At 35.4% G+C, this 24,034-nt stretch overlaps 1 protein-coding gene across 1 annotated transcript; it reads left to right on the top strand.

The window, feature by feature from the left end:
- Window positions 1-1,056: 1,056 nt before the first annotated feature.
- Window positions 1,057-22,427, top strand: LOC144359862 (adhesion G protein-coupled receptor D1-like). The gene is made up of 19 exons (XM_085499006.1): window positions 1,057-1,105; window positions 2,326-2,562; window positions 4,015-4,251; window positions 4,696-4,841; window positions 6,930-7,082; window positions 7,355-7,432; window positions 11,681-11,792; window positions 13,101-13,311; window positions 13,570-13,699; window positions 13,995-14,032; window positions 15,718-15,841; window positions 16,044-16,147; window positions 16,591-16,690; window positions 17,441-17,658; window positions 18,245-18,311; window positions 19,416-19,501; window positions 19,829-19,955; window positions 20,671-20,811; window positions 21,012-22,427. The coding sequence occupies exons 1-19, from the start codon at window positions 1,057-1,059 to the stop codon at window positions 21,069-21,071; spliced, it is 2,418 nt and encodes an 805-aa protein (XP_085355132.1). The 3' UTR covers window positions 21,072-22,427.
- The last annotated feature ends 1,607 nt before the right edge of the window (window positions 22,428-24,034 follow it).

The following is a 24,034-nucleotide window of genomic DNA, read 5'->3' as shown; positions in this document are numbered from 1 at the left end:
CGAGCCACTGTGTAATGTGAATGAGCATAGCCAAGTTGGTGTGGGCTTTCCACAGATACAGACACTCATCCATCACACATGCAAAGAAATCTAAAGACAAGGCCTGAAATGGGTCGGTAATTCAACCACACAGTGTTTTTTTTTAAAATGCTAACTTTGATCTCAAAGTGCTTACGTTTCGTATATAATGTGGTAACCATGGCAACATCATTCAATCATTATTATCATAGTTAGTTGCGTAGATGTCTGTTTCCTAATTGCCCGGAGACTGTAATGACGTGTCAGTTAGTTGAAAAGAAGTTATTCTACATCACGTATTAACCATTGTGCGACCTATGTCGGATGTCATTGAGCTGCGTGTTGGCATTCAATTTTAGTAATCACACAAACCCGTTTCGCTGGTAATTTTCAATATACACTGAGCAATTCCGAATGCAATGCAATATTTACTCACGTATTGAGATAATAACCAATAGTGATCATTGAAGGTTAATAACTAATCACATTTTACCGGAAATGAAGTCGGTTTATAGGAGACTGTAATTGTGTTTACCGTTCCATTGCACTCGTACCTAGAACACATCGTGTTTTCATTTCCTCGCATGTATAGTATTTTAATATAGCGTAACAAACAACCATAATATGTTCTAAATCAACTCAGCTCTAGGCTAGCTAAAATAATATTGTCCATTTCACTGGTGTAAGTATGTCATCCTGGTCCTTGAACGAGGTTGTTGAATTCGCATGAATCATCACTGTATGTCAGATGTACTATCTCGCGAGAGATTAAAGGGCGGTGGTCGTCGCGCTGCACGTGCGCGACCTTTGTGTTAACAAACATTGATTTTCTCACAATCCAATGCGCTCTTCTAATGGAAATCACAAGTATGAGGTTTGACCTGAGCGGCGACTCCTTCAATACCTTCACATCACCTAAAATAACACCTAATTTAAGCTTGGTAACGTCCCTAGTCAAGGTCGATAACTTTTAGTATCGCCAATTGTAATAATTAACAACAAGTAATGCGCAATGTATATTCAGTTTAAGGTAGCAACATGGGAAAACAAGTTAAAAAATCATCAGTGATGCAGACATTCTTCCAGAGTGACTAACTTAAAACGTATTATAATAACCTATGAATCATTTGTGAGCTTACATTTAGGCTACTTTTTTGGTCAACCCAAAGGTGATTTTACAATCTGTGGATTCTGGTTCTACGTTTATTATGTGTTTTTCTGGTTGTATCTCTGCTTTATTGATCTAATTATAGCCTGTCAAACCGTCCAACAGATTCTCGGTGACATGTCTGCATTTATTTGTACGTAGCTATAATACAAGTAGATAAAAAACAAAACAAAACAAAGCGTAATGCCATCTAGTGCGAATCACAGGTCATTAACGTGACTGAAGTTAAAAATACATGAAGTGCTTTCAATAGTCAAAAACGACAATAGTTAAATTAGCCATCAGGTATTCCGTTTGCAAAACTTACCGTAAGATCCTATATCTACGTTATTAGATAATGTATGTGTTGTAAGTTATAACATGCACAGTGCACTTACAATACGTGTACATTACAGACCAATATTTAACCCGTAGAATGTGTGTAAGTCTAAATGCAAAAAAGCGTGACTTGTTTTTCCAATTTCAAATAAATGAGCAATCCGACGTCGTTGTGCACCAATGAATGTACTAATTTAAGGTCATTTGTCACAGGTCAACCCACTGTAGTAAAGTATATAAGAATATCCCTTGTCTTGTATATATATTTGGTAATGAAAGTGGACATAATAACACAATGCAAACTAATTGTATTGCTATTGTTTGTATTCAGGTTTGTCTGCTCACACGGGCAATTAGTGTGTACATTGTTTGCAGTTCTACCCTGCACTGTAAGTATGGGCGGCATTACTCACAATTTAAATAAATACGTCATATATACATCATTGTAAGCATGCAATGAAGACATCCCATCTCATTTCGAGGGAACATTCAATAATCGATAAAGCACATATTCTATTACAAAACAAAACAAATGCGCACAATACAACGCACCATCATATATACACCATTATAAGCATGCGCTAATATATAATTCAATCAAGACATCCAGGTCTCATTTCGAAGGAACATTCAATAATCGATGAAGCACATATTATATTACCAAACAAAATAAATGCACACAATACCAATGCACCAGTTGCTTAATGGTCCGGTCATGCGTTAAAGTTAACGTTTGTTGTTGGTGTTATGACGACATTTGCAGTAATGTTTGATATGTCATTGGATTGTGAATATTCACAATTATTTAAACATATTTACAGTAACATCTGGTTTAACCTGTCCAAATGCGATAACTGCAACAGCCGATGTGGATGAAGCTGGTGCAATAATACAATGGACATTACCCGTTAGCAGCGATCCAAACATAGTACTTACGCTGAACTCGAACCTAGGTAGTGGAGATTTCTTCAGCATCGGCATACATACTCTAATGTACCAGGAGATGAGCTCTACTGGCATGCCTGGTGCAAGCTGTGAATTCACTATTGAAGTCTTAGGTAAGTGAAAATAGTTTCACCCGACGATCTCATCCCTCTATAGTGATGTTGTTACAGTAGCTAAGATACACAAAAATGAGAAGTGATAGGAACTGTGACGTCTTCATTATTTGTTAATGGATAAAATATATTAGTATTTATTGCTAAATTGCATTTCAGTTTGTCTTCTATTTATGGCAATTGCTTTGCAAATTGGGTGCAATCAAACAAACACGACTACAAAAATCGAGTACTTTCACATCATTTGTATTAATATATAACCAGCACAAAATTCGACACGACCCAAACTAATCTTACGAACTTTTGACAACGCAACAACCATCATTAACATAAATCTAAACCGAATCATCCAATTTCCTTTCGGCATTTACTCAAAATAAAATGGTAGATGTGAAAAATGCGAACCATGAATGAAGAAAACAAGACAAAATTAATAAACATTGGTACGATATATGCACTACCGTATTCGTATATGGTGACGGTGTATATGTTGGTACAGTAGCATACTTAGTACCTGTTGAAATACATGGGAACAATGCAACAAATTATAAACAAATTATAATACGAATTATTATACATCTGTCGCCGCCATAAATTACAGCTTGTCGTAATTTCGGCATTTCCATGATGTATTCCTGGGTTAAAAAGTTGTGCGATACGCGTCGCTCGATACTCCCGCTGAACTATCTTCGTGCATGTTTTGCAGTATCCTCGTAATAACCTCACATTATTATACATATGTCACCGTAACGCCATAAGTTACAGCGTGCCGTAATTTTGCGGTATTGCACTGGGTATTCTCATCCTACCATATTAGGAAATGCGAAGTCCAGATTACGCGCGTGAGCGTCCTCTAGGGTTTGACCGGACTTCACGCGAATAAGTTCGCTAAATCTGTTCTAAACTTGTTTGAGTTTGCCATTCCCATGATGTATCATTGGGAGGAAAAGATGTATAATAATAAGGTTATTACGAGGATACCGGAAAGTATGCACGAAGACAGTATCGAACGACGCTGCTAACATCATAGTATTTATTATTATTGTCGGTATTAGACAATTGTATTGTAATTGTAGCTGCATTTCTGTTTAGTTTGAGCATTTTTAGCACAAATCTATCATAATATACATTTCAGAACCATATTATTCTGAAAACATTTAAATATCTGAACATCCTTTCTATAACCAGATCTATTAGTTTTCGCGGTTTAGACTGCTAAATAGTTTTCATAAATTGTATTAAAATTATAATCATTTTCTCCGTGATAAGAATAAATCACGTAGACGGGGTTCGAACAAAGGCCGTGATATTAAGAATACTAAATATAAATAAAATTCGCAATTGTTAATTAGCTTAATTTCCGTTTCGCAGTTAATAAATACACACCACGTGACGAATTCGCAATATAGCAATTGTCATTGCAGTTAATGTACATTTGTATTATTATTTCAGATGACCAACCACCCATCATATCATGTCCACCAGACCAAACTGTTGACTCCATACAATCGTATGGAACACAAGTAACATGGCCTGATATCTCTGCCACGGACAATTCTCAAAGCGTTAGTGTTTTCTCAAGTCACAGTCCCGGTGATTTCTTTACACCTGGTAAACATCATGTTGTCTATAATGCTTCCGATCCATCTGGCAATATGGCTGAGTGTACATTCATGATATACGTCATAGGTAAGACAAAAAATACCCCGAGCCCCGAGGTAGCCACTCTTCATGTTGAGTAGTACCGTTATCATTCATGCAAACATAATTGGGAAATTGTTCATCCAATAAGGCAATGTGGACTGTGGGTGTTTCATTCTTTGATTGGAACATTTGACAGTTATCTATTAGTTATCTACACACAATCCGCATATTAGACCATCCGTTTTGTAATTAATATGTTCACACACACTTCAGTGATAGATTTGACTTTAAAAACATTTGCATCAAAATGATTGAAAAGATTCATTTTCATTTGACTTTTTATGTTGTGACAATTTGTGAAGTTTTAACGGAAATATTTATGCCTCTTGCGTTGAAATTAATATTAGTACATTGTTCTACGTGAACTATCACTTTTTTTTATCTATGACATGGGTGTAATGATAAATACCTCTTCATCCACATGCACAGAAGAATCAACCAGTTTTGATGGTAGTACTTCAGAAAACGTACCATCTACCAGTTCAGAAAGTAATACAGGATCATCAACCACTTCATCTGGTCAACAAATCAACACATCTGATTCAAATCGTGAATATAATTCTCTAATTGAACAGGTATGGTGTTTCATATATCAGTATATCTATCTGAGCGTGAATATCGCATTGCATCTTTCATAAAATTTTATTGAATTTAAGACAGGATTATTCTATTCCTCCATTACTGAATTATACGCAAAAGTTGGAGCAGATTCTGTATTTTTTATATAAACAACAATTTAATAATGGTGTATAATGGCGAAACATTTTGAAATAATATAGTCAACGAGTTGTTTGATGTATAGTTCAGCGTTTTTTTGTGTGAAAGTACCGGCGGTTCTCTTCTTCTCATTGTCGAACAAGAGGGAAAAGTGTTGAAAACACGTCTATTGCAATTGCTGTTATCAGTAACAGCATTGATGATTTGTGGCCATATATACAGCTATGTTCTATAATTATCCGGATTGTACATTAGCGACAGAGCGCATTCTGTTTTCGCACATATTTGAAAAACGTTGTTGTTGGGATTGTAAATAAATCACATAGTGTCTAGAACTGATCGACTAACCCGGATTCCATACAAATTGGCACTTGTCTGAAAATCCAAATTGAATCACTGTTAGGGGAATAATTGGAGAATATCCCGCTAATTCTCGCCCTCATACATACCGTAGTCGATAATGTTAGGACTGTACTAAAACAAATTATATTTCACTGGTGAATGAATCCATACCCGAAACACCTTGTTTTGTTGATTAAAGCGGGTGAGTCGTTACCTGCGCATGTGGCAGATGGCCATCATGTGTCATTGTTTACAAACAAGCATCTTCCCATTAGCGTGAATTTCCACGCGTGCGCAGGTGACGACCCTCCCGCTTTAATTAAAACAAAATAATTACCAACTACCTTTATGGTTGATTCGCGGCAGTACCACGTGATTCAAAACCCCGTGTGTAACAACCAATCTATTTTCTTTATTAAAATGTATAATAATTCAGGGTAACATGAGATGAGACATTTTATTATAAAAATGAGAGTAAGAAGCAGCTTTAATATATGATATAATAATTACTGTCGACATTCAATCGTTATTTGTTTCCTTGGTAACATATGCGATAGGTTGTATATGCTAAGATGCAATATATATCTTATACAATAAATAAAGTATATATAAATTAATATTGACCTCCGATGACAAACTACATACGAGAATCGTATTATTAAAGAATTATTTTATTTTAGACTACATAAATGAAAGGTTTTATCGGCGTGGTTAAAGCTACCATTTTAAACTGGTTAGAGTTTTAATGATTTAAAAGGAATGCTGTGTGATGCTGAAATTTCTTTTCCTGCGATCGAAACCCTTCTAACTAATAATATGTTTCATATTTTTACCTTACCAAGTGGAATGATTTCTTTAAAATGATCTCTTTACCTAATTATATAAGAAATGCTCTCCACGTACACTATCGTCTTGGTAAAGTTATATTACTATACATACAAGAACATGTACATAAATTCGGCATTCATTACATACATGTTGATGTAGTACTACCCACCAACCAAGATCATCTCTTCAGCAAACAATTTGCTGCTGTACACAGCAGGATATCATAAATTGAAAGTAGAAAAGTTTGACATGATTATGCTCAAAGAAAATTTGTTTCTAGTCCAGAAATGTTAAAACAAGGTTTTTGTAGAATTCCAGTTATACAATATTTTTGGCAGAAAATAACAAATATGGGACACCTTTCAAACTGAATCCTGTGAACAAACTCGCCTTTTACACCTATATAGTGTAGTTTTATGATGTTATTACGATAATATCACGAAGTATGTATAAAGGCAGTTCAGTGTTGATATCGACTTGTATTAAACAACGTTTTTGCTTGTAATTTCTCGAGAGATAACAATTTGGAATGCCAGTAAAAAGCACTTTACAATATGCGTATCTACGTCTTCGCTTACGTTCAGTAACGCGATAACAATTCCGTTACGCGTAATATAGATGTCAACTGCAATGTAAACAATATATATTGTTAGAATACGACGTAAATATGACGTATATTGTTCAAATTAGTAACGGCTTTTGCTCTCCTATGTACGATGGTAAACGGTAATGGTGATGTAATGTTTACACACTGTGTGGTATGTTTACTGTTGTAGGTCGCTACACTGCGGGAAGAAACGTCGGTTATCGGAGAAGATGTTACAGAGCAAGAAATTGAACATATTCTGGACAACATACAAGTGATCGCGAATGACGAAAGTTTAATTAGCACACTTGATGCGCCATTTGAACAGCAGCAATTGTTCAAGGTTTGTATGGTGTCATTCGTAATCAGATGTGAGTACCTTGTCTGTACGCTAAACATACTGTACTTGATTGTATTGTAATCGAAAATGCATTTCATACAAAGTCGTACAAGTCAAATCAGTCAAGCAACACTGAAAGATATCATTTCAAGTGACTTAGTCTAGTAATTGTGAACATAATTAAATATATCGCAACAAAGTATATGACATTTGATTATTTATTTTTTAGTTTTATAACATTCTACTGAATATACACATTTCTTTTGTTGGCAAAGGATCTCTTGGAATCTTGCAGCGCATTGTTGAAACGTAATCTTACAGATTTCTGGAGAGAACGTCAAAGCAAGAACCAGGTATGAACTAAAATGTGCATAGCACAGATATAATACCATTCACAAAGTGGTATTTGGTAAAAATACAGGTAATAATAATTTCTAAAAATGTATGTAACACGCAATCAATGACTTCAAAGTATGCATGTGTGTATGTGTTTTGTTTTAGACCCGCCACACACTTCCCGATGCATTTGACGAGGGGCTAAACAAAGGTCACTCCCAGGTGTATCCAGAAGTGGCCAGTCAATACAAATGGCTTTTCTGCTATTTATGGCATCGATTACCCTCAGCCTGAATACATTTGGGACTGCGCTACACTTTCTGTTTTCGCAAATGCTCGTGCACTGTTGATACGTCATAAACGGTAGCAACAGGCGGGCACAATTTTCGAAGAAAGTCTGGGCGGAACAACTTATTGATCGGCGGTTGGAGCAGGAACTGTAATGCTATTTGTGAAGTTCGAGTATGCCTTAGCGTTATAGCCCGTCTTTTCTATCATTCATACAGAATTTCGCCATATATTGTTCAATAATTCACGTGCCAGTTGAACGCAGTGGAAAAAACCACACACATAAATCAATTGACATAGCTCATAGCAACACTTTCCCAGCTAAAAACTGAAGAAAAGTGATTGCTGAGACTGGATGAGTTGTGCAATCGGGATTAGGAAAAAACATTTGAATGTAGATAGCTGAAAGTTGAGATGGGAGTTTTGAGTGATGTTCATGTTTACAGTAATCCATTTCACCAGCGTTAATGCCATGTATTTAGCCAATCAGTGTTACAGTTATCATGCCCACGAAATTCATTTAAATACAGTCAATTATTAGCCTTAATGAAAATTACACCATTTATCGCATTTGCTACGAAGTAATTTAGGCTTAAATTACATATTCTTGAAATTGGATCGGTTCGGGCCAATACGTTTTTTTTAAATAACAGTTAATAGTTCAGTATAAACTATCAGTGGAATTCAAATAAACGAAATATAGCAATATGATTACATTCAACACCAGGGTAAAGTAGATTCCCGCCACGTTGTACAGTAATAACAAATATATGACGACATCCCACTTGAAAGCATCAATACACCCGTCGATTTTAACAAAGCGTGGGGAGATTCACGATGAAAAATGAATAGAGAGGGAATGTGAAAAAGTTTGAGTATATTTAAATAATTGTTTGCGTATTAGATCTTGATAAAACAAAATCATTCGGGTACGATTTATTGTCGGTATTCTTTGAAGTAAATTGCGACAGCTCTGTATCAATGTTACCACTAACAAGAAACTCCGCGAATAAATCCCGCTATTCTGAAACAAGGTTCATGAATTATCATATATAACTATTCCTTCATTAGTTACTGGCAATTTTTTTTCTTTCGAATAGCAGGTTACTATCGGATCTAGCTCCGTGTGTAATAAAGAGTCACGAACTCCGTTGAATAGAATGATATAGTAAAGAATCAGCACAGTTTTGACTACAATTTGGTGTTAGTTACATGTCTGTATCATTTCTCACTTTGAAAATCCACCGATATGTTTTGTTCTGGATGGAAGTACCGGGATATAACTGATATCAACCAAAATGGTTTCTTCCCTGGGCGAAGACACAGATTTAGCAAAAATTTAGGTTTAGTTGGATGCATGTGTCTTTACTTGTTACCTTACAGTGTCTGAAAATTCACCTCCCCTCATTTACATTGTTCTGCTCATAGTAGCCAGAATTATGACATGTTCCGGATCAAACTATATACATAGAACACATTGGAATCATATTGCCAAACACTTTTGTTATGGAGTTATATTCACATATTTCAAAAATATGTATTGCATTGATAAATAATCCTTTGAATTACTTACATGTTCAGACAGTGATACAAATTGCCAACAAAATTTAATAGTTCTTTTTTGGGCGGCAACGCACATATTAAAAATATCAAAGCAGTCCTTCCATAACATGTTTCTTAATGTTACTAAAAGACAGACTGAGTCCATCAACCTAACGCTATCAAAAACATGACCTCCTTGGTGGAAGTATGAAAGTTAGTTTATCATTTGGTATTGCACAATGGATTCGCCTTCGGCTCGATGTCTTCTGCAATATCGGCGGTGTAACGGTTGTTCATTAAATAACTCTAAATAAACATATTATTTTGACAGCAAACCTAACAAACCTATATTAGTCTGATGAACTACCAAACCATGAGATTGTGATTACTTATACGTATTCATAAATCCGTAACGCTTGTACATGGAAAGAATACTTCTATATTTGCTGTCAAAACAAAACTTTTATTTCATCCAAAATATTATCCTGATAGATCAACAGAATAAAATGTCAAAAACAAATTATTTAAACTTTATCACAACCTTTGAAAGCTATTCACGTTGCTTTTTTTTCTTGTTATTTCTATAGTAAGGTTACGTACAGTGTTCTTTTGTCCAATTTTACGGATCATTAGCGACTACTTCACAATGTCAATATGTAAAAGGACACGTATGAACACTTGACTTCCCAGAATCTACTTGACATTATACTCATTAAGTACTTACGGTAGATGATATTGAGAGTCTTGCAGGTATCATAGTGCAACTTAATACAACAGTTTTGAAATGTAAAATATCTCAATACCAGGCTTCGATTCATTATGTTGTCATACGAGTTAAAATTGGAAGAATGGCTAATATGTGTATAAAATGTATTTTATTATACTATGAGAAAACATTTTCAATGTTTTGTTTTGGTCATTATAGCGGCGGTATAACAATATATAATATAACATCTAAATAATTTAATAATTTCGGTCCATAGTGACACACTCACTTTACTGTAATTGCTTAATGAGTAATCATGGTCGTGAGGTAGATCACATCATAGTGAACTTAATTTAATTGAATTGTAACTTACCTGAATGAGAATTTAAGTGTTCACACGAATACTGTTAGCACATTAATTATCTACTGGTTTTTAATATCGCTATTTTCACTGAAAACTAAAATTCGCTAAATTGAATCCACGTGAGCATGTAGAATAACGGCAGTACCCACTGTTTCCCAGCTAATGTCGTGAACTAAAAAACCCAGTGAAATTGCCTAAAGCATCAAAATAGTGAAATGAAACGCCAATGAAAATAAATAGTGTTACAGTAGTATGAAAGTTCTATCTGAGGTTAAGCGCTTTATTTGAAAACTAGGTCATGTTATTACTGAGTTCCCAATTTCCTGTGAAATGCTTCATTTGGTAATTGCAGCGCAGAACACTACGTATTTTTACAATACAATATTAAGTATGCTGGAAGGGAATGGAGTGACAACAAGTTTGAGTCATTCTCTATGAAATAACCGACACTGTAACCCAATCAAATACACGGTAAATATTGAAATAATACCCTAAATTAAATGAAATGAACTTCTGCATTAAAATTACTTCTAATATTTTAACTAACGTGAGGTATTGTAGTGCTTAACATATAAAATACTGATATGGCGAATATGGTAGACCGTTTTGATCATGAGGTTTCTGCAAGAACTCACATTCACTGTTATATCGACATCAACCCTAACAAATCAATAATAACATCACCTTCGCCTCGGTTAACAGTGCTCCATTTGAATGGATAAAACTGTCTACTAATCAGAGTTGTCGTGCACATTTTATATTTAATATATTGCATTTCTGAAGTGGCCAATCCGATTTGTCAGACGCAGTCACGTGACACGATCAAAAAAACATATGCACACTATGTATAAATTTTCTTCGCGTACTCATCACCTGAAATGCTACATTCATCAGCTTTACTGGTATATATACCGAAATACAGTATTATCATGAACGTACGAAACTAGTAACACATATCAGTCGCATAAAATAAAATTGTTCAAATTGTATAAATAGTAACTCCCATTATACCATAATGGCCGGTTATTAGAAATGTTTCATGAATACCGACAAATTCAATTTACATTAACTTTTTCTTCCTGTTGACGTGGAGGTATACCTTCTCAGTATCTTTGATAGAAGGAAATTGCGTTGTTCATTAACACCCCGTATCTCAATGAAATACATTCGTTACCAAGGCAACACTTCATTAGTGCTGCTCACTGTATGTGTAGCTTAGTATAATACGTATTTCATTTATTTTCACCTGTTCTATTTTACCGCTAGTTATCGCAGTGTACCTGGGTAATTATTAGCATAGGAACCGTTATATTTGTTTCAGAGCTCAAAGATCATTAAGAACCGTTTGTCTCAATTTTTATACAGGTTGGTGTTTTGGAAGTATTGGAAACTGTAGATATTGTATCGAATGAAGCCGCAGAATTTCTAATTGACTCTATGCCTGGATTTGCTGTTACGACACATACTGAAAACATTGGTGAGATGCAACAGTTTTCTTAATAGACTAGTTACGGGTTATTGTACTGTGCGATTAAATCGGTAATTGTGAGGCTCGTTCGCAGGTGATTCGTGACTCGCACGGTCACCCAGTCGTACGTTTCTACATGTCGAATAAATCACGCTGAAATCCGCCTATAGTATGCGTAATAACTTATTCCCGGGCATAGGCTATCACTTGGGTATTCAATACTACCACGTGTTAGATGTATGATGTCAGTTACATATTGGACAGTCTCAATTCAGTGTTTTGCACGAGAATCGCTGCCTAAAGAAATCTGAGTACTGATGCATGCGACAGACGGTTAAGCTCTTTGATGTCTTGTTCTATCCTCATCACTCGGATATTTACTAACGAAATTCTATCAAATGTGTGGGAATAAAAGATGGCCAAAACGAAGCAAAATTAAAGATATATCCTTTATAATATAACATAGCGTACTGAAGCTATGTGCCAACAATTTGAATATGTATTTACAGCGCGTTTTATTTCACAGTGTTTATTTTATTAAACTACGAGAACAAGGATACTACCAAACGTGTAAAATAATAAACTAAAACTCGCGTGAAGAATTTTCCTAGCCATATGACACGAAGCAAATGAAGGGTCTACAAAGAAAGCGCAGTTCGTTTGACAAGTTCGTCGCCACAGTTCTCCTGACAAGTTCATCGCCAAACAAATTGAATAATTGATTGATTCATATAATCACTGGCTTCTGGGATTAAATTGAATAGAGCAAGGCCAAAGTCACACAGCGAATAATGCGCACATATGTTTTCTTCATGATTGTCGGCAGAATGCAATGTAGTAGTACCATACCAATTTATTCAATTTTTGCGACGTATCAGCAGAAAACAATTCTTGTAAATACATTGTAGAAACACATCAAACCTGCTATATCGTGTTATTCAGTAATCGGGGTACGCGTATCAGCAGCGTTTCTGTGGTATCTTTATAATTAAAAAAATGCAGTGAGATCGTTTATACATAGACTATGTGTATTATCTGTAACACGGATGTCTGCTGTATATGTTGCCAAGATTCATTGAGGTGCTGACACCCAATTAGCGCAGGAGACATGTAGACGCAGTGAATGTGTTCTACATTTGCATCGTCTTGGTGATACAGAACGTAAAAATACAACAACGCACTCTGGCGATGCTTTTGAGCTGGGAGACCCAGGTATATGTAGTGTTGAGCTACACTGATCAATGATCAGCGACGAACGTTTCTATTATTCCGTGCCATACATTTAACATACAATCCGTATTTTACTTTTCGTTTTAGACTATGAAGCTCGGGTGTTCGAAAAGAACGGATTTCGAGGTTACCGATTTGATGGCTCAGCTACCAATGACGACTCATCCTATATTGAGTTGCCGGCCTCGGCCATTGATGGCACGGTTAACGGCAATTTTGTAATCGTGGCCGCCAGATATGAATCTGTTGACGACTTACTAATGGAGAACGTAACCTCTGACATCGTCACTCAATCAAGGTAAAATACCGTCGGGGAAATATTAGTTTCCAAACATTTTTTTAAATTTTATTAGTGTATTTGGTGATGGCTGAATAATTTAATATGCTACAGATAAGCTACAAATTGGGATAGGGGTGTTGAGTAAATAGGTAGACATGCAGAAATTTGTTTATAGTTTATTGATATTTATTGACTTTTCTCATCAAAAATCGCAAAATAAAAAAAACAATAACAATACAACCCATAATAGTGCTTACCCTGTGCTTATTCATCCAGAGGTACAAGCAATGCAAAGCTGAACAGTGACGTCATATCAATGCACGTACACCCGAGTCTAAAGATAATAGGATCGGTGAATACAGTGTATCCGATATTGGTAAAACATAAACTCATTGCTCCTAAACAGGTACACAGCATTATTCAGTTTATTGCCATGTATATCATTTGTAGTTTAAAACTCTTGAATATTCCGTCGCAAATTTCAATAATGACCTCACCTTTGGTATGATGACGGTCTTTATTTCACAGATATGCGACATATCGGTATAAAATAATATGCAATTGATTATTGATGAATGATAAGATTATTTCTCTGTCAAATTTGTCAACATCATATAGTATAGTTTCTAATCAACTGAGCTATTTGCATACAATATAAACGTACAATACATATATTTGCAAACGTTCTTGGTATTTTACAGAGCAATGAAGAGATTTTCTGCTCCTTTTTGGATTACGGGTGAGTCTGGACATTCACTTGTGCATGCTAATTAGGAGCAGCAAAAAGTGATAATACGTATAATTTTTAACTATACACTCATTTGTATGGTTATGGTAAAATTATAATTATATATAGAAACACCTGGTGTTCATTTGAAAACATCAAGAAATGAACTGACTATAAGTATTGATTCAAAACTCAATTTCTCAACTTACACCAAGTCGGCAATTAAAAATATCCTTATTACGTTATATACTTGCTTCGTAATTGGCGTCATAAACATCACAGGACGGTGCCGGTACTCATTAAAAATACCACAAGGCAATTTTGCTGGTTTATGGCACGCAGGTGTTCTCTACGTGAACGTCATCAAGTTGATTCCAAGTTGATTTCTTCAGCGTACGTTCACCTGCTCGTATGTAAACCCCCCCCCCCGGATTTCGTGTACGTCAAACTTGTTAAGTCGTGGTGTGAAAGATGTGTATATTTGAAACTAATTCTCGAACAATCTACTTTGTATTCCCATTTACTCAGCATTATTATAATAGCCAATTCATATACGCCTGTTATCTACTGAACTCTGCGATCGCTATTAATTTGAATTGATTTTTTCTCTTACGAATATATTCGCATCTACAAGAACCTGTGATTACTAACAATTTCAGTTTCACGCGTTATTATTTATGGAATATTTTTCAGGGGGTAAAGGAAGAGAGAGAAGGCAATATTTGTTGCCTGGATATTCAAATAAAATAAAAGAAAGAGGTAGATTAGTACATGGAAGATTTATAGCGGAGAGTATAGTCGTGTTCAGGATACAGGTTTTAAGCTAATCTCATATATTTGCATAACGGCTAGAATCACTTGTGTTCACGCACGGGGTGGGCAGTAAGCACCGCTTAATAAAGACCCAAACGTGTTGGGAATATACAAATCTTCAGTCATATCAACTATGATTACTCAGTACAGTAACCAGGTACTTATCCAAAATAACCATTTTGTATTTTATATGCCTCTATCACAAATATGTATTTAATAGAGAAAAATACGCTACTTGATTTTTAAAATGACGAGGGGGGGGGGGTTAATTAATGTATACATGTTATAACAATGCTTATTCAGAAAGTACAAATTGCAGAATAACAGGGATTATTACATCGTCATTCCATTGTTTCTCGAGAATAATATCTCTGGATGTGCTCGCGTTGATTATCATATGTCGGAAATCACATACCGAAAAAAATATTTATGAATATATTAGTAAATCTTCCAAATGAACATTGAATACAAGGGTGTTTTGGATGTTTAGTACGAGCTAAGCGAGTATTAAGAGTCAAGACCGGGTCGTAAAAACGAGTCAGATGTAGCCCGTACTATGCGTTTTGTTACTAAGTGTTCGCGCACTTTTCGTAAAACAGGCTAACATGTGCGCTAACACAACTTACGCCTTTCCCTAATCTCTCCTGTCGATGAAACGCCCCCAAAATTGAACATGTGACAAAACTAATTACGTAAGATTAATGTGATAATGTCAGATAGCCATTCAAGCATATCATTTCCCAAAACCAGCCATGCGAATAAAATTATTGAATTACTAGAGCAAATCGATGATTGATTTCATTAAACACATTTTAGCGCCAATAACATTCTGTTAGAGGCATTACACACAAACAATATTGTTTTCGTTTATTTTATTTAAAAAGGACTGACACTCCCCAGTGGTCGACGTACGGTTCGGATATTGTAGAAACAACAGAATCACATGTGTCTTGCCGATGGTCTCATCTAACGAATTTCGCGATATTGATGATGCCTGTGGCAGTGCAAGTGAGTCAACATCTTTATTATTAACCGATCATTATTATTAATCATTACTTCAAGGCACCAACTCATGGCGAGGTCTAGTTGTTGTGTTGTATCTTTCTTGTTCTTTTCATTTGAAACAACAAATGTTATTTCAAACTGGCCGTCAATTCATCGTACGGTTTACGTACATTTAACACATAACTATGTATTCCACTATATACAGGGTATGGAAATGCACAACGACGTTCTAAATGTACTAACATATATAGGATGTTCACTTTCACTTTTTGGTATCATACTGACGATTGGTTCAATAATCTACTTCAGGTGAGCTTTACCCAATGTCGGGGACTGTAACACTGTACGATTCACTGTACGAGCCGCAAAACAATGCCCTAGCTATTACAACTGATAATGCAACATTTGTTGTAAACACGCAACCGTAAACTTATATGAACCATTCTCAGATTCAAAAATGCTGGAATGAGAAAACATTGTTCTCTGAAGCACGTTTCTAATGGCTGCAATGGCGCGTGTATGAAATCATCTCAATAAACCTTCCCATGTGCGCAATTTGCGCTCGTAAAATAAATTGTTTCTATTGTGAGTTTAACACATAACTGAGCGTGCATGTAACAGCAAATACTTTCAAGAGTGTATGAATTATTGAGATACATAGGTTGATGTTTTTTATTACGCCCGGGGATGTTTGCAATTTAGAGAACCTCATTTTAACAAGCAATAACTTCTCATTTTATTTTAAAATCTAGATTAAAGTCTGAACGTTTCCTGATATTACTAAATCTCACTGCGGTACTAGCTGCCGGCCAAATCACGTTCTTGGCAGGTGCTGACGCCGCGCATAATCAGGTTAGCATGTTTTTGCTCATGTGAACGATTAGATGAAGCACATTACGAATCCGAATTCATCTGAGAAGGAGCAGATGTCAGCAGTTTTGCCTTTTTGCAATTATTATAAATACCCAAAATATATTTATTTTGGCAGATATTTAAAAAAAACGACTCCCAAAACAAGTGTGTATTGCTGCTACGAGGTCAAAAGTTAAAGACACTTCTGCCCATGTGCAAAACTGTAGTCAATTTGTAGCAATATAGTCACGTACACAGTCTTTATACTGCGATATCGGAAACATTGTCAGTTTAATATGTATTCAATCTACCCATGGTTTATTGCGGTAATGATGTTTTGAATTCCATACAGCACGATACACGCTGCCATGATACAATGACCACCTGTCATAGTATTTTGTTTTTCGCTGCACCCAGAATAGTCGATTTCTTGTATAACCATAGAGCTAAACGTTCGTATTTGTAATTGTTTTTGGTAATTTCTTGTTGATATTTGCAAATTGGATTTTGTAAAGTCCGCGCTAATAAGTTCATCTGACATCTTGTTAAATCGTTTCAAAACTCTAATTGCACAAACCGTTTCAGAATGTATTCTCACAGTTTGCCTACTACGTGTCACAATATAACTCGTCTGAAATGATATTAATCTGTATTTCACTGGAGAAGTTTCCCTAAGACACAATACGACAGTTTTAGCAAGTTATGAAAAAATGTATGACGTTAACATGGATTTGAATTTGCCTCCTACAGGCAGTATGTACTTTTATAGCTATTCTTCTACACTACCTTTACCTCGCTGTGTTCCATTGGATGCTAGCTCAGGGAATACAATTATACGTCAAGGTACGGAACATTTGGCATGGTCGTTACAGACTGGTGTCCTTTTACTGTATCGGTTACGTCACACCAGTGGTAATAGTAGCTGTATCTATGGCAACTGGTCTCGAGAATTATGGAACTGCATCATAGTGAGTTTCAATCACGCATTTTCTCTATAAATGTTGTTTATGACTTGTACAGTTGAGTGGAATTCCATGTATAACAACTAAAAACAGGGTTGCGTGTTTTGTGTTGTGTCAGCGTTAAAGTGGGAGGGTCGTCACCTGTGCACGCGTGGGACTTGAGTCCCAGGCGATGATAACAACACATGCTAATAACGCAAAGGCTCATGGGTAGAAGCTTGTTTGTAAACAATGACACGATATGCCACCTGACGCATGCTTAGGTGACGACTTCCCCGCTTTAAATTGGCGGTGTCTCAATGTTTGTTTTTCTATGATAATCATATGCACTCGATACCCTCGTCACATGTACCGAGTGTTGAAACAATTGAACTCAACTGCAAGAGTAATTGGTACAATATTTCTAGCGCCAAGTGTATATGTATAATTCTTGAGTTAGCCATTTCTTATAGGTTGCGTTGCATTGTGGAAACTCAGATTACTTGTTAGAGCTGCATAACGAGTGAGATAAAGATAAACTATATATTGATCAGTAAAATCATATATTCGTCAACTGGTAAATTCAAAGCTTGTTATCGAATTTATATTGTAGCTGTTGGTTGTCTACAGGAGACGGTCATATTTTTGCATTCATTGGCCCGGCCATGTTTGTTATATTGGTGAGTAGCCTATTTTACCCGGAATTTTTTTTTTATTTTGCCACAACAGTAAAATCAGTGCAGTTCAACTTCGTGATCCCATGTGACAACCAAACTGAATATTTAGTTATAATCATGTATTGCTTTCATTATATAGACCGAGACAAATACATCGCTAATATGATATAACTGCAATTTACGGGAATGTTTCCGACATAAAACGCGTAAAACTCAATGCAAGACCATACTTAATAATTATCCCGGTTTGTTGTGGATGTCATAATCATATCCCGGATGATTGCCGTAACCGGACATGTTTTAAACTTACTGCGAGTTCCATTTCTTCTGCCATTCAACGAAGACAAAATAATGAAGTAATTGCATTTTTAAAACAGGTCTTGAAGACGCTAGTTTGAGTGGGGTTGTAAATCAATTTTCAGGGTTTAACAATGTGTGGGATATATTTCAAATATTTTTTAATTTAAACTATTGTGTTGGTAATTTCTATGCCGTGTTTGTAAGAGAGGAGAAATCGCACACTCTTGTAAGTGGTATGTCATGTATGGCTTTAAAAGATGCACTTATTTTCAGCATCGTAATATTCATTCGTCTTTTAAAGTAATCCTAGTACACCTACACTGTAAGTTACGCCCTCTGGTGGCGAGCGTTTCTATGACTCTAATTGGTGACGTTAAGGCCATTCAATTCGTCATTATCGTTTTGATCTTTAGTCGTCCATCTATAGCGATTATGTTTTGAGATGTTTTACTATACTGTAGGTGACAAACAACAAAACTAAGCAAAGTCGACATTGTCTTCCCCATACACGTCGGTTTGACGTAACAGAAGCGTGCCATCACTAGAGGGCGCTATTTATAGGACTGGTGTATATGGTAGTTGTCATTATTATGTACATATACGTTTCTTGGGTAACTAGAGAGAGTTGTCTTTTATTGGAAGTCGTTATATCTATATCCTGTTCGCACGGTACGTGTGATCTGTGATATTAAAGGTGAACACCCCCATAAAGATAATTTAAAACCCGTTATGGGAAACACTCTATTTTATTAACATACACAGGTTTAATTACACACTTATCGATCGATGTTCTTACTTATCTTGCAGGTGAACTGTGTTGTACTGATCGCCGTTATGCGAGCTTTCATGACTATCCGAGCAACGGCAAAAAAGACGGAAATTGAAAAAATAAAGTAAGTTATAAAAAAAATCATACAATATCGCACACAAATATTCTGTGGGTTTAATCAGTTGTACGCCATAGTCTTTACTCGTCAATAATATATATATTCTTGATCGTACACAAGACGCAGAGTATATATGTTGTACACATTGTCATAAAACTGACATGCAATATAAGCAACAGTTTGAATAAAGTTGATCAGTTACTGGTATTTACAATATTTTTTCAGACAGATAATTAAATCAATGTTGCGAAAGAAATACGTTCAGAGCGTAAAACACAACCGTATGTTTAAACATATTGCAGTTTCAGTAAGCTATTGTCTCTCCAAATACAGGTCTGGATTGCGTGCTAGTGTCCTGCTTCTGCCAATATTGGGGCTGACATGGATGTTCGGAATTTTTTCATTCAGTCAACACACAGTGTTTTTCCAATACCTGTTCGTGATACTAAACTCAACACAGGTAACGACATTAACTTCGATCGCAACACGTAAAGTGAAAGAAACATTACGTATACACAATTATACTTTATTATATATAGCAGGACGTATATAATGCTAACATTACTAGGGGTGTTTCTATTTTGTTACCAGGCTACCCGTGTCCCAAATATCTACGTCAATGATTAAGGTTATAATGATTATAAATACAAATATTTACGTAGATGTAATGTAATATTTTGGGAGGGAAGAGAGATCGGTACTCTGAAACGGATTGTTGTATCAGTCCAATTTTAATTTTTAATAAATATACAGAAATTAAAAAATATGACCTATGATATCTTATAAATTGATTGTTCACATGTTATACACATTGAGTTTATTATATTTCGATATAATGGTACATACATTCACAAACATGTTTTGAATAATGCATGCATAATAATAAGAGTGGATGTCTTGCGTAATACGTCATTCCGATAATTCGCACCCTCTAGTAACGCAGCGTGTCTGTGATGTAAAAATGACGTATGTAGTGAATGCAATGTCGTTCAAATCAACCACTGTCTACTTTACTTCATGGAAGTGACTACACACTGCACATTATTATGCGTTGTTGCTCTAAAGTGGTACGTCATTCCACTGTTATCAGAGCGGCAGTTGATATTGCGAGACATCAAGGTAATATACATGGATATGCACCATACGATTCACATTACACATGTTATCTGTCACAGGGGTTTGCCGTATTTATTTTTCACTGTGTGATGAACGACGAAGTGAAATCAGCCTGGCATCGAAAAAGAGGCACGAGTGTCTTCAGTTCAGGATATTCTTCTTCGTCAGAAACTAAATCAACTACTGCCACTAGTGCAAAGGTAGGTGACAAATTAAATTACCTATTTCGAGATTAAACTTCAAACATGTTGATTTATCTGTATATTTATTAGGAGTGACATTCACGCCTTATGTGCGTTGAATTTTTAATTGCGAAACTTTTATTTTTCATTCTCTATATCCAAAGTGTAATACATTCTCACAAATTGAAAACGCAATATTTACATTATTTTTTTTTCAGATTGCCACCGTTTCAGATGAATACATAACAAAAGAAAAAATCGCACAAGCATGGAAGTAGGAAAGAAGCTGGTTTGTTAACGGACTCCCTGTTGCCATGTATCTATACATATTTGGGTAACCGTTGCGAATTAAACATAAATTGTTAATGTATTGTTAATATGTTATTGAGTAATATATATATATTTCAATGAAGATACTCCTTTTAATATGACAATACCTCATCAGCACATTTGTACTCTCGATTCACCAGTGTAAATAATGCACTCGAAATGTAAAATTCACACCTTCCGCAATATACACTCTTTATCATATTCCGTCCATTGTATTACTGTTTGGGGTTAGCTTGTAGATTAGCCAGATATGCAATCACTACTTTTTACTATTGGTGTGAATTTATACATGTCTACTCTAATGAAGCCGGTCTCCATCACTGTGACAAACACTGTGAAAAACACTATGACGAACACTGTGACAAACATTGTGACAAACACTGTGAAAAACACTATGAAAAACACTGTGACAAACATTGTGACAAACACTGTGACAAACACTGTGACAAACAATGTGACAAGCACTGTGACAAACAATGTGACAAACACTGTGACAAACAATGTGGCAAACACTATGACAAAGTAAAGTAACGTTTTAGTGCATTATATTATTAGCTTGATTGCCATCAAAGCTTGTAGGCTTAGATGTTCACAAATATATGTTTTTAAATGACGCTTGGAGAAATGCACTTGATGGTTGCAGTTTAACACTATCTATTGGTGTTCTTCCTGTTTATCGTGCCGGGGATTGTTACAGTTTAAAGTGGAATAAATAAACAAATAAACGAGTGTGGGTCTCAGTGTCGTACAAGGTCATCAAGTTGGCCACTTCTAAGTCTATAACAATTCCTAACTAATTGCGTAACAGTCACTAATATATAGGCATAATTAACATAAATTTAAGCATACTGTTTTATAAATGTTTGACCGTTAAAATTTCGTGGTCGCTTAGTGGAAATTGTTGTTGTATTCATATATGATACTTATGGTATGTTACTGCGATTCACAAAGTGAAGAAACGTATTGTATCAAATACAAAATTCACAACACATCTCAAACATCAACGGGTATATTTCAATGTATATTAAGAGCATTGTAATGCTCTGAATGTCTCGCTTCAACTTTGGCAACGACTATACGCCTACGATGTATTTATACAAGTATGCTGCACATTTAACGGATATCTTATTACATTATTGCAATACCTTGAATCTGTAACCTGACTTGTCATTGATATATTTACTTCATTTCCGACGACAAACATTATTTTATTACTTTTAATTAAATGTAAACACGATGATATACACCCGTAATTCTGTATTGTTTATATATCAGATAATAATAATAAATCACATTTATTCACACATTGATATGATTTATTACAAAAACAACATTGTTGTTATTAGAAACTCAGAAGTAAGTAGAGACCCCAGTCGCATTTATTATACTGCCTTCAATGTTTGTAACTACATCTGACCAATCAATTACTTACACATATCGCGTTGAAATAGCGTAGAGTCACCAACCAATCAAATATAGCAATGCACTCTCTAGTAGAAGCACGCTAATTGGATGACAGACGTGATTTATTTATACATTTCATTGGTTTTAGCAACCAATTAGATCGGAACAATAATTAAAACAGAACGGAGTCTGTGGTGGGGATGTACACCCGCGCCCACAGAACCTAGTCAACAGCATATCATTCATATATACTAACAGACTAAAAAACTAAAACTGTCTAAAAACTTTGTGGTTTGGGAAGATCCAGTCTATACCACGGCACTTCAAGCCGATGACATATATTGATCTAGCCTGTTCTGTGTTGTCATATTCTAAAATTGTTGGAGCTCTTAGATAGGAACATATTTATCCGTTTGTTGAACTGAGCAACACATATACAATATCACCAATATTATTAATATAACAGAATCATTACTAGCTGGTGCTCAGTTGTCATTGATTTTTTTAATTTTAACATGCTCGATTTTTATAATTAAAGGTAGGAGTCAGTGACACTGACACAACATACATAAAGTGAATTACAGTCTAAGAACACAAATCAATAGACAACAGCTTTGACTGGGGGTAGCTTCACAATTCATGACGATAGAGTGACCATGTAAAACCATTGCAAAATGAGTATGCATCAAGCAAATAACGAAAAATATCATTTGCGTTCCTTAAAAAAAAGAGGAAGTGACCTATTGTGCTTCTTTGTTATTCCTGGTCTTTTGATCACACCGGCTTAAAGTGAAAAGTTTGAATTGTAAAAAAATAATGCTAGCTTCCCACAAAGATAATGGAAAATGGTGCATTATAAACATGATATTGTATAGTGCTCATTGTATGTATATTTATATGCGTGTGACATTATATCTAAGTAATCGAAATATATGTATTCATGAAGGTCACGTGTCTTATGATCGATAATAGTGAGACAGTTTATTTGAGTTGAAAAACAGTTCAATAATAGTTCTTTTATGACCGCCTTAGCAGCACGCTGTGGATTCAAGTAGTTTAGGATGCCTATTTCAATTAATGAACAAGCATATGCCATTTATGAGTACCTAATGGGGCAGAAATCCGATGTGGTATGTCCGTGTTTTCGAATTTCCTGGCTGTGTGGTAAACAAGAATAAGCACTTTGGCAATATTGGTGCCACGTGGTTAGTGCAGATGAATATTGAAGTGTTTTGTGGAACGTCGCACTAGAAACTAAATTTGAAAAATAAGCATTCATTCATTCATTCATTCATTCATTCATTCATTCATTCATTCATTCATTCGTTCATTCATTCGTTCGTTCGTTCATTCATTCATGCATTCATTCATTCAGTTATAACAGTTGTTGCACACACACACACGATTTTTGAGGTAAGTTATTTATTATTACGTAATACATTTTTTACAGAGAAAATAAGAATACAATCTATGTTCCTATCCGAACGAACATTGATATTTATTATGT

The sequence above is a fragment of the Saccoglossus kowalevskii genome, chromosome 5 (assembly GCF_978046115.1).
Source record: "Saccoglossus kowalevskii chromosome 5, keSacKowa6.1, whole genome shotgun sequence".
Lineage (NCBI taxonomy): Eukaryota > Metazoa > Hemichordata > Enteropneusta > Harrimaniidae > Saccoglossus > Saccoglossus kowalevskii.
The sequence above is the reverse complement of the archived record's forward strand: the minus strand, read 5'-3'. Positions and strand labels throughout refer to the sequence as shown.